Source organism: Synchiropus splendidus, chromosome 10 (genome assembly GCF_027744825.2).
Source record: "Synchiropus splendidus isolate RoL2022-P1 chromosome 10, RoL_Sspl_1.0, whole genome shotgun sequence".
Classification (NCBI taxonomy): Eukaryota; Metazoa; Chordata; class Actinopteri; order Syngnathiformes; family Callionymidae; genus Synchiropus; species Synchiropus splendidus.
Genome location: NC_071343.1, coordinates 17138417 through 17151248, shown reverse-complemented (window position 1 = coordinate 17151248; position 12832 = coordinate 17138417). Strand labels below are relative to the sequence as shown.

At 44.9% G+C, this 12832-nt stretch overlaps 1 protein-coding gene across 1 annotated transcript; it reads left to right on the top strand.

The window, feature by feature from the left end:
• The first annotated feature begins 6243 nt into the window (after positions 1–6243).
• Positions 6244–12521, top strand: tent5c (terminal nucleotidyltransferase 5C). The gene is made up of 2 exons (XM_053877144.1): positions 6244–6380; positions 8176–12521. Exon 2 carries the CDS (start codon positions 8199–8201, stop codon positions 9345–9347), a length of 1149 nt encoding a protein of 382 aa, XP_053733119.1. The 5' UTR covers positions 6244–6380; positions 8176–8198; the 3' UTR covers positions 9348–12521.
• The last annotated feature ends 311 nt before the right edge of the window (positions 12522–12832 follow it).

Sequence of the window (12832 nt, the reverse complement as noted above, 5' to 3'; positions counted from 1 at the left end):
TCTTCTGTTTCATTTCTTGAAATCATTTCTCAAGTCTGCTGGACAGCTCCTCTGCAACGCGCTTCTTCCTGTTGACAGGTCTGTCGTCAGCTTTTCAGTTTCTGTGCACTCGCACACATTTTGTGTGAGTGAGGTTTCTGACATCACCAAATGGCAATGCAGAGTGTAGGGAGAGACACAAACTAGCGCTTCAACAACACGTGTTTGCTATTGAACTGATGTGCTTGTTGGATGAAACTTTTTGTGACCTTTGTAGCACCGTAAAAGCATGTTGTTTATGTGTGCAATAACTGACCTGCTCTCGTGACGTCCATTCCTCCTCTCACACAGAAAGACAGATCCAAACTGCAGTGAGCATGTTTACGCGAGGGATCATAAAGCCAAATTATTGCTTTAGTCCAGCTCATTTATGACTTTTAAAATTCGTGTGAACACCTTAGTCCGATCACTGGAGAGAAATTTAAATATCTCTCAGTGGTACTGCATGACCTGGATCATGCGGTTAATACTGGGTGGTGTGCGGCTGCGTGTAAACAATCTTCTAGACGAATCACAGTCTCTATAACCTTACTATTGAGAAGTCGTATGTCTGTGTGTGGAACCATTGTGGTTTTTTTGGAGATGATATTGCTTCTGTGTTAGCAACTGTTAGCATGGTCGCTAAGCTCACGGCGGTGAACAAAAGCACGACTGCATGTCACATACTCCACGTTTATGGTGATACAACGAAAACGAAGGTTTGTTCCCAAAACCTGCGGAAGGAACCATGGTGACGGTGACGACGTTGAACCGCCGCTCCGACGCGCTGATTCTGGACCTTTGAAGTGAAACTACGGTCTACGGTCGCACTGTAGGAACCGAAAGGACTGAAGAGCTCCACTGCGCTTTCCACTGCGCTGCATGTAACCGCAGTCAGTTACAGTACCATTTCAATGTTGTCAGCCTTCAAGGGTTTACAACGAAAAAGTCAAGTGTGAACTAGAAGCAGTACAAATGTTAGACGGAACGAAATTCAATGAACAAAAACCAGTTTCATGATTGTTATTGTATTTGCTATTCCACAATGTGCTTCTCCTCCGACCACTGTAGCGAGGCTGGTTCAGGGCTCCATATAGACATTTATTTCCTGTCCACTGTTGTTGTTTACATTTTTGCGTGGCTGAGTTTGACAAGCCCAATGTAAACACAGAAGACGTAGCATATTCTGTAATAGCTCTACAGTAGTATTGAAAGACAGATGCCCAGCTCTTGCAGGAGGGGGTTTCCAGCCTGACCTCTTATCTATCACTCAGGACGCGAGGATTACCTCACCACAGCCACAGTTTGGCTGAGGTTTCTGTAGAAGGATCCAGACTGACGTGCGTATCTGCCTTGCTATCTGCCCTGCTTGTTCATAGTGCACGTCATTACATCAGCTCTGGGGGTGGTGGAATTCCCTCTCTGCTTGTGTGGTTTCTGGATATGCCAGTTGCACAAAAACACCTCCTCGGGTCTCCCCCCTACACACACACACACACTTCTCAGTTCAGGCTGAGGGGAGACACTGATGCTTTTCGTTTTCAATGAAACTTCCTCGCTTTTGCTTTGTCACCGAGTGACGTGGATGTGCTTCCTGTATTCGCCACACGCCCCATGATCATGACTATAACGCCTCATGGTGTGTAATTACGTGTTGATTTGTAATATTTGCGCTATTCAAAGTGACTAACCAGGTGAGATTAACTCATGAGTCAGTGGAGTTGTTGACGCAGATGAAGCTGACACACTCCTGCCTCAACGAGAGAAGGACTGACTTATGAGACTATACCTCCGCGCTAAAGAAGGAAAAACCTTCACGATGAAACGCAGGACGCGCTTCTTGACTGCGCTTTGTGACCGGCATCATCAAATGATGTTGCCATGCCTTTCAAAAGTTTTAAATCTTTTGCGGTTTTCACTCGTATTATGTTTCTAAAGTTCCTTCTCTGCTTGCCAGTTCCAAGGGTTTGCGACTTTTTGACTGTGTTTATTCATCCTACATGTGCACTTAAGCCCAAAGTTATTCATACCCCTGTCAAAAACAAACAGTTCCTTTTTTTTTTTCAGTTACACATTAGCATATCGCTTCAGATTTTACTTAAATAGGACACACAAGAAAGACTGAAGCCATAACCAAAGACAGAAAGTGTCAATAAACATCTGTAACGGGGTAAAAACAAAATTATTCATACCCTGCCTCAATACTCCGTTTTTTATCACAGCCTCCAAAGGATTTTTATAGGAATTGTGGACCATTCCTCCTTTGCAAATGTTTCCAGATCTTTGAGGGTATCTGTGTTGCCACCCGTTTCTTGAGCTCCATCCAAAGGTCCTCGATGGGGTTTAAATCAGGACTTCGACTTGGCCACTTCATGACATTAATATCACTGTCCTGGAACAATTTCTTGGCCGTATGCTTTGGATCATTGTCCTGCTGAGAGGTCCAATGCTCCCGCAGCTCCAGGTTCTCTGCTGCCTTCTTGAGGTTTTCTTGAAGAATCTTGACGTGCTGCTTTTTCCTCATGATTCCTTCCCCTTGGACCAAGCTGCCAGGTCCATTGGCAGAAAAGCAGCCCCATAGCATTATGCTTCCACCTCCATGTTTAACAGTAGGGAGGGTGTTCTTCGGTTTAAAGGCTTCACCCTTTCTTCTCCAGATGACAACCACATCTCTGTGCCCAAAAAGCTCCATCAATGTTTCATCTGACCACAGAACAGACGACCAGAAGCTTTGATATTGCTTTACGTGTGTCTTTGCAAAGGTCAGATGAGCTTTTCCATGCCTTGGTTGAAGCAGTGGGGTCGACGTCCATCGAGGCCACTTTGGTCCAGTATCCGCTGGAGTGTCTGCCTTGATAGAGTCACAGCACTTGAACGCAATTCCTTCAGAACAGCCATGGTAGTGGTCGTTGGATTGTTTTCAACATCCTGCTTGACCTTTCTAGCAAGCTGAGGTGAGACTTCCATCCACGTCCAGTGAGGTTTTTGACGGGGTGAATTTTTTGGTGTTCCGGATGATACTTTGTACCATTGCTACTGGCACCTGAAATTGTTTGGGAATTGTTTGGTGCCCTTTTCTTCCTTTCTAGCATTGACAATGTGTGTTCTCAAGTCCTCACTGAGCTCTTTGGTCTTTGCCATGGCAAGTCTTGTGTTGACTCAAAGATGACTGAAATGAAAACTGGTTAAAAGAACAAGATGCAAACTCAGACCGTCAGAGACGACAGTTTGTTTGAATATCCTGTGGAGTCTTAGTGTCACTGGGGTATGAATCATTTTGGACATAGTGGCTTTGTTGTTGAAGTTTAATTTAACACCTCGCACAGTGTTACCTCACATGACATGACTGGTCATGGTTCCAGACTGGCCCACATTTTTTAAAATTTTTATTTATTATTTATGTCAAATCTAAGGCGAAATATTAATGTGTAACTGAAAAAAACAAGCAATACCTTATTTTTGACAGGGGTATGAATCATTTTGGGCTTAAGTGTATATGTATCTTTATACCTAAATGAATATACATCACACTGCTGTCACATGAATAGTGAGTCTGATATGCTTTATTTGAATCTGCTTTGCTCCAGATGTGAGCAATCAAGTGTGGCCCGGGGGCCACATGCGGCCCGTCCCTCTATTTATGTGGCCTCCATGAGAGTAAAACTGTGATACTTTTTTTTTCTGCATTGAGTACTCTTTGAAATCTGAATATAACTGATTTAGCTCCTTTTCTTTTCTGCTTGAGAATAATATATGGCACTTTAACAAGTTAATTACAATTTATTAATTCCAACAAAAAAACATTTCAATGTAATCATCAGGTTGTGCAGAAGCACAACCAGAGTAGTAGAACGGGCACTCCATGACTAGTCACAGTGCGGCTTCATGAAACAGTGTCATGACATTTATTGCTCACTAGAGGGCACCATTTGCTGTAAAATTTTAGTGAAACTATTTCAGTGAAACCTCACATCATTTTTAAAAAGAGAGCACCACCATCTGAGCTCTGAAACTGAGGACACTGTTTCATGACCTGTGATCTGTTTTAGCCACTTTTATAAACTGGATCCATTTTCAGTCTCGTTGATGGTTCTTGTTCTTTTGTTCTCAACACCATCCTCCGACTAAAGGTTTCCATCCGTGATATTTAACGTTCAATGTCGTGAAAGTGTTTCTGAAACTTGACGGTGAAAATCAGTCAGGGGGTAGTGAGAAACACTGAGGAGTTAAAGAGTTAAAGTGTCACATATGTCAATGTAGGTTTACCATGTCTGAGAGAGGTGGATATAAAAGTGTATCTTCCTTCAGGAGACGAGCAAATATCTATCTGAGTAAATCAACCTGCTGTGTTTTTTCATGCAAAGGACCTGGAGCAGCTTCAAGCCGAACGTCAATCCATCAAGTGAGAGGTTACTCTTCACTGAAAACACGCACGTTCACGTGTAGGTGAGCAAACTCGATGAACATGTCGGAGGATTACTTATTTCTTGCATAACAGCTCTGCCTCGCCTCTGGTGCTTGTTGTCAGCTGAGGTGATAATTGGATGTATTTAGGAGCACTAGAATTGAGGCTGCGTTTTATTTATGTATTTATTTTACTGACACCTACATGTGTGTGTGTAAAAAAAAAAACTGTTTTCACTTCATTTTTCTTGACATTTTGCCACAGTTTTCTGGAGCTCCATCCATCAGCTTCACAGAGAAAGGACATAAACAACATATCAAAAACACTTGGTTTGGCCATGACTTCATCGACAGTTGTTCTCAGGTGTGCAGCTGTGCTGTTGACAACATGAATATGCGCGTGGGTGTCTAAAGACAGCCGCTGAAAACAGCATGTGAGTTTTGTGGAAATGACTGTATGGAAAAAAACCTCTATGCTCTTGAGAGATGTAAATGAGTGTTTCCCCAGTGAGTCATCTTCAAACTGCAGATGTTATTCATATAAGTAATAGAGGCTGGACAACAGACTCACACCACAACAGTTTAATGTGGTTCTCCTGTGTGTAATACTGAACCGCATGAGGTGGCAGTCTGTAAGTGGACGTCTCATCCTGGTATCCTTCCTTCTAAGCTGCCAAGGAGTGAGGAGAAGCACAACAGTTATTGCTGTTGAGTGAGTGCACATACAGTATAAGACGCCAATACACCAAGAGGTGACTTCATGAGTGTAACTGCAACAAGAAAAGCACTCTGCCATTCTGCTCGTGATTTTCAGTCAATATTATGTCCCACTTTTTATTTTCACGTTTCTTATTTTGCATTTGGAATATCATTCATAGTCAAATTCAAGATCTATGGCAGAGCGATTGTTCCAGAACACAATGATAAAGTTGCGTGTGTGCATGACAATGGTGACCATGCTGAGTCCTCAGGGTCCGGACAGTAATTCAGTACTATACCTATAAAATGTAATTATCTGTTCCTTCTCCCAGGGTTATCAGTTCCTGTAAAATCAAAAAATAACTCTATCAATAACTAATCAACGCTGGAGATAGTAGCACATGGTAGATTAGGCAGATTTTTCTCATTTTAAATGTATTTCATTTAGTGTTTTTATTCAGTTCATTTTTAAATGTATATTTATTTAGATCAATGTAGTTTATTTATTTTACATTTTTATATTTCAGTTTATGCAGTACTGTCACTCTCGTAAAAAAAAAGTACACAATTGTGTATTATTATTATTATTATTAGTGGACATGTGATTCACAGGATGTTGCACTCACAGAAATTGAAAATCGATGTGATAACAACACTGTACGGACAAAGTACCTAACCCAAGATGTTCAGGATTAAATTGTGGAAAACAGGTTGCTGGCTCTGGTCTTTGTTTCTACTTGCAGGTGAAGTACAGTGGGTTTCAAGTGAAAGTCTTTCACGGACAGTAAAGCGTTAAACTCCAACTCCATGTCGCCTGCTTGGAGACGCTCCTGGTTACCAGGCAACGGGGCTCCGCGGCCCAATCAGATCCCGCCGTGCGGCGGATGAATCTGACTTGACCAGCTGTGGCACGCACGTCTCCCAATGACGCCGTGAAATTCGACTGTTTCAGGCGGATCTTTTAGAATGACGCGTCCGGTCAATGAAACTTGCGCCTTTGTTCTATGAAGCGGGAACACGCTGGTTTCATCCGTGCGCTTCAAACGGGCTGCGCCTCCGCGAGGCAGTGGTGCGGCCGTATAAAGGGGCGGGGCTTGGGGAAGCTCCCGCGACGGCGCGCCAGTAAACTCGGCAGTGCGTGAGTGTGTGTGTGTGTGTCACCAGGAGGAGGAGGACTATGCCGCTGCTGTCTGCACGCTCGCCCAGTTAACATCTTCTTTTTGACGCGTGAAAACATTTCGGACTCCGCTCTTCTGAACGTATGTATCACTGTAGTTCTCGCTCTTCCTCTCTTACTTTTTCACGGTGACGCCTGCGGTTTAAGAGCGTTGGAAACATTAAAAACAAAGTTCGTTTATTTCATGTATCTAGAGAGATGCTGTTGGCTTTTAACTCCACACGAAGCGTGTTTTATTTGTGCCAGAAGTGGCGGTATTAAATGCCCGCTCACGCCAGAGAAGTGCTCCGTGACGCTCGCGTCGGTCAAGGTCGCAAAAGTTCCACCAATTCCGTCTGCCGCTGCTTGATTACTGAGCGCTCTCACCTGCCACTCTTCACTCTCTTTTCACCCTGAATGTCTCTGCTGGAGTCTCGAAAGCGACTCCTCACCGCACCGCAGATGCTTCTGGATTGAATTTGTAGCTCGAGCGGCGAGTTCTGGAAGCCGCGTGATTTTTTTTTTTTTTTTTTTTTTTGTCCCCCTGTCAGAGCAAGGTACTTCAAACCTCTTGGGTTCTTCATGTTTGGTTGAGGTCGGATACTTCTTATTTCTTCAAACTCCGAGGACTGGGACTGGTCTCTCTAGTGGTGGAATACTAATGGTTCCAATCTACATTTGGTTTTAGGACAGTGTTAGACCCACAAGTAGATTTCTCCTAACATAATTCAAGTCTTAATACTGCTATATAAATATGATGAGAAAGTACCCGAGGAGTTGAAGCATATATATATATATATATATATATATATATATATATATATATATATATATATATAGTAAGAACGGCTGTTGCCGAATCAGCAATTCTCGACGTCAGAGTTGTGGTGACGTCTTTTCACTGGAGGGTCCAGTGATTTAAGTCACAGAACAAGTACTCATTTCATTTTCTATGTTAGATGCCGCTCATGTTAAGACTAAGGTCGAAAAGCTCTTGTCAGACCCATCAAATACAAAACTATCAGGAGTCGACTACTTGAGTCTGTGGCATGACTGAGCTGATATCTATGAGGAATGAGTGACTATGTCTCAGTATATTGTGTATCTTGAGATGGTTGTGTTTGCTGTTTGGTATGTTATTAAGCAATAACTGTTGTCCAAATCTGTTCTGTGGTCTTCATAATAAAGGAGAACTGTCACTGACAGATGCACAGTAATGTAGAAATCATCATTGTAATAACTGACCCGTTGATTTTCGTAGTCTACTTGAGTAAACTGGAGTGAAGCAAGAATGTGCATGCGTCTTCACGTGGCCTGGTTCAAAGACGGCAGATGTATTTTACGACAGCTGCATAGAACTAACATGTGGGATGTGGTAAAGATAGTACAACTGTGACTGAGGAGAGACGGGAGCAAATATCTGTTCACTTCAAATGAGTGTTGAGAACTCTGCAGGCTGAGTTCATGTAAAAGTCAGCTACCTGTTCTGGCTACCTCGAAGGCGGAGCTAACAGGCAGTGCTCTACTGCCGGGGCTGAAACACTGGTCTTTATAATCTCTCAGAATTCAGAGGAGTATTGATGGGTTTGCTGAGGCTTCATGAAACTGTGCCCTATTTTAGACCCCCACCAGATGGCACTCTCTGCTCTAAAATGTTTGGTGTCTAACAAAACATTTTTAAACCACTACTGCCCCCTACTCCGCTTTGAAAGTGTGGACACTGTTTCATGAAGCTTCACTAGGCTTTCACCACAGATTAGAGTTGATGGAACATAGAAGGCAAAAATAGTCTAAGTGCTGGAACTGCCTCCATAGATGGTTGAACTTGCCTGCTATTGGAGAAAGTCTTGTCACCCAACTCGTGTCCAACTGACCTGCTTCTCTCTGGTTGACCGCAGTGAATCTGGAATTTTGTGAGAAGATGGAGCAGGTGGAGGTCCAAGGTTGTGCCAGCAGCGTCCTGTCCTGGGAGCAGGTGAGCCGCCTGAACGAGGTCCTGACCGAGGCCGTTCCCGTTCACGGCCGGGGGAACTTCCCCACGTTGGAGGTGCGCCTTAAGGACATTGTTGCGCGGGTGCGCTCCCGCCTGGAGCTCAGCAGTATCACCGTTAAGGATATTCGGCTGAACGGCTCCACTGCCAGCCACGTGCTGGTGCAGGACATCGGTTGGAGCTACAAAGACTTGGACGTCATCTTCAGGGTGGACCTGCCTCACGAAGCGGAGTTCAAGCACATAAAAGACGTGGTGCTGGGTACCCTGCTGGACTTCCTGCCGGAAGGCGTGAACAAGGAGAAAATCACTCCCATGACTCTCAGAGAGGCTTATGTCCAGAAGCTGGTGAAGGTCAACACGGAGCAGGACCGCTGGAGCCTCATCTCCCTCTCCAACAACAATGGCCGCAACGTGGAGCTGAAGTTTGTGGACACGATACGTCGGCAGTTTGAGTTCAGCGTGGACTCTTTTCAGATCGTGCTGGACTCCATGTTGTCCTTCTATGACCTGGCGGAGACGCCCATGTCGTCCACGTTTCACCCGACCGTGACCAGCGAGAGCGTGTACGGGGACTTCAGCATGGCGCTGGGGCACCTGAGGGAAAAGCTCATCGCCACCAAGCGTCCAGAGGAGATCCGCGGTGGGGGTCTCCTGAAGTACTGCAACCTCCTGGTGCGAGATTTCCAGCCTGCCAACGAGGAGGAGTTCAAGGCCTTGGAGCGCTACATGTGCTCCCGCTTTTTTATAGACTTCCCCGACATCGGCGTGCAGCAGCGCAAGATCGAGGCTTACCTCCAGAGCCACTTTGTCGGCGAGGAAACCAGCAAGTACGACTACCTCATCATCCTGCGGCGCGTGGTCAACGAGAGCACGGTGTGTCTCATGGGCCACGAGCGCCGGCAGACGCTCCACCTGCTGTCGCTGATGGCCTTCAGAGTCCTGGCGGAGCAGAACGCCATCCCCGACGCCTCCTCGGTCACTTGCTACTACCAGCCGGCCCCCTACGTCAGGGACCACAACTTCAGTAACTACTACGTGGCCAATCAAAACATTCCAACATGGCTGCCCTGCAACTGACGATGCAAGTGAGCGACGGGATTTTCATGAGGTCGGGGAAAAGAGAAGGAATAAGAAAGAAAAACAAAAAAAAAAATCTCCCAAAAATGGTGATTGTGACAACAACGCTGCGTTCCTCTTCAGGCACAAGTGATTCTATGAAGTGTTTTGCTTTGTTTCTGGAATCCTTTCTCATTCCTTATCTACAGAGGTGTCCATTTGAAAATGATATATATTTTAAGTGTTCATTATTTTTCTCCTTTTTTTTGTGACTCTTTTTGAAGTTTTGTGACAGAATCTCTTGGTTAACCCCTCCCCCATATTTTTTTTAAATGGGCTCCTTTTTGAATGTGGGAGTCAGATTTTGTTTTTCTTCTAGTATGTATATAAAAAAAATGTGAAAAGAGAAGGAAAAAATCTTTAAAAAATGGGTATAAAAGGGGATAGGCTCATGTAAAGGGTGATTGCCAAACCAAAAAAAAAAAAAATCTGCACAGGTGTTTGATGGGAGGGTGGTACACTGTCACAGCGATGAAATGCGCACGGATTTGTTTTTACTCCCGCTAACATGGGAGCATCTCTTGCAGTCATTGGTGCTCTCACTGCCCGAAGTGCCTTTCTGATGATGCAAGAGACTGTGTTAAGTTTTTTTTTTTTTTTTTCCCCCACTGTGTATTTCAGTGCAGGGTAAGCCCCCCCCGGTCCGCCCCGCCGGATCGCCTGCACTTCTCCGTCGAGCCGCTTTTGACCTCGACTTCCAGGCTTCTTTTTAACTGAAGTTATCCCTGCTGCTTTTAGCGGAGTCCAAATCGGTATGGGTCATTCTGTGAGGGGTCGAGGTTGACGGTTGCACTCTAAAGAATGCCTCGGGCCTTGATGCCTGAAAAATAAAGAAGCGAGCGTCCTGCCTTTAAAGGAGCAGCACTCGGTCCTGCCCTCCTGACCGATGCAGGCTTTGACAGCAGCGCTGAAAGGGGATCCTCCTCTGACGCAGCTCAGCGACTGCCTATATTTATCCCTCTTCCCCTGGAGGAGGAGGAGGGTCTGTGGCTGGAGGGACAGTGCGAGCAGCAGTTTTGTCACCTTACATGTGCTTGAGCTCCAGCGCTTCCTGGAAGGCTGTGTCTGAATCCCTTCTGTGGGCATAGTATGACACAGCAGGGCGGTCATGCTCTGAGAAGCGTCCACATCGGTGCGTGCAGCTCTGCCCTCCCCTCTGTCTTATTTTCCTCCAAACCTTTGACTTGCTATTTCCAGCCAGAACTAATATTGGCTGTGAGCATGTGGCTCGGCCCCGGCAGAGGGGAACAGCGGTGACTTGACTGCGTCGCACACCTTCCTTCATGCTCCCCAGATGATGATGCTGCTGCTGCTGCTGCTGGTTGTGTTGGCGCCAGATAACCAGCGAAGCCTCTTATCTGTGCGGACGGTCCAGGTCACGCCCGGTGCATGGGGCATGCTGTGCTGGCTCAGCTTTACAGTGCCACACTTCCACTGGACCAAACTATTCACACAAGCAGAAGCTGCTTTTTTGGAGTTAACTTTTAAATTTTTTTTTTTTTATTTAAAGTAAGGGAATTATTGGTGTATTTATTTTGTTTCTTTTTAAAACAAACTCTTGAGGTAAATTTGGTTTTATTTTATTGAATCCCCTCACCGTTCGCCTTTTTAAGTTCAGCTACCGACATTCACTCTCCCTCAAATGTTTTGTCATTCCCGCCTCCTCGCTGCACTCCCGTCTGTCTCGTGGGATTTAAAACAAAAAGGAAGAAAAAAACAAATCTTGCAGCTGCCTCCATGTCTTGCTTCAAGTTTTAGCAATGGGTCTGTCCACCTACTTCCCCAGTGCATCGACACTCCTGTCTGTGGCTCTTGAGTCGGCAAGTGCCTGTTAGAGTGAGACACCTGTGAGCATTGTCTGTAAGCTTGTCAGTAGCTGTGGGAGTTGAGCTGGCTCTCAGGGATCTAATGTCATTTGGGGGCTTTGTTTATTTTATTTTTTTCTCAATTTGATGGGTGATTTAGTGACAGCAGACCCCGACACTGAGACGTCTCCTCCTGGTCTTTTTTTTTTTTTTTTTTTTTTTTGCAATAGTATTCCTGCCTTAAATGCGAGGTGGCAGATTTTGGTCAAAGGACCGCAGCAGCTTTCATCGGTCGCCGTTCCTCCACCCTCAGACCGATGCTGTGCAGAAAGACCACGCGGTCTTGGATGTGAATCTTCACCTGTTTACGGTTATTGCGACGTTATTTTGATGACTGAAACCACGCGCCTGTGATCATGGATGCTTTCATCACTTCCTTTGTCAGGGACGTTTGTTTGAACTTTATTTATGAGGATGAAGTGCTGAGGTTGTTTTTTTTTTTTTTTTTTTTTTTTTTTTTTTTTTCTCTGCCCCTAGTTCTGCTGTAAACTTGTCAGTGTTATCCTGCTGCTTCTTTCTCCCCTCTTGCTTTTGATCGCCCTGCTTCTCCGGCTCCTTGTTCATGAGTGCAGGGTGGTTTTGTTTGCCCCTCTCGAATCACCAGGGATGACCGTAGATGTTTCTTGCCTTCCGATCGGGGAGAAAGCAGTGGAGACGGTGTTCTTGCACCAGGAGGATGTCATGGCTCTTTCTACGTGAAAGAGATTTATTTTTTTTTTGCGGCAGACTTGTGTTTTTGTCTGTGTGTGTTCATTTGCATGTGAGTATGAAGGAATGCCTGTGGAAGTAAAAAAAACAAAAAAACAAAACAAAAGTGGGGCTAAAATCGTGGCACTATTTTCCTTTTTTGTGAAATAGTTAATGCAAAAGAGCTTCTTGTCGCCTTTGATCCTGACGACTTTGATAGTTACAGTCATACTATTTCATTTTCAGCACTTTTACCTCACTTGAGATTTTCCTTTGAAATGGAAATGTACATCAGGAAAATGTGCTTAAATAATTAAGAATAAAGATTTGAAATGCATCCTGTTGCACTGACTCTTTTGTTCCCTTCAGCTGACTTCAGGAATCACGTGTCGGGGGGTCATTTGATGTGACCCGATTCAAAGTGCAGTAGTTGAAAATGAGAGTCAATGCTGCGTCTGTTCTGCACTGCAACTTCCAACCTCAGAAAGGTTGGATGCAGTTGAAATAAGTCATGACGGAGTTTATAACTTGCAGTTGAAAAGTATTCTGCTTTGAAAGTAGATTCAAGTGCGATGCCAAAATACGAACGCAGTCAAATATGAAAACTAAGTTATGGAGTAGAGTTTCTTTCCTCTGTGTTCTGAATCAACCACTAAGTGTCGACGGGCCAAACCACTGTGTCCTCTGGCTTGTTCCCATCTCTTCTCCCAGCTGTCCATTTTTTGTTCTTATCTGGGGATCAACAATGAGACCCCAATGTACTCCTGAATATTTCAGTGGGAGGCCCGTTAGAACCTGTTCACCGTCTGGGCAGTTCCACTTTTGAGTGCAAACTGACAAGTGCGAGTTGGAGGTTTACCCTGGACGAAGCCGATGGCACATCTGGAAGCTACC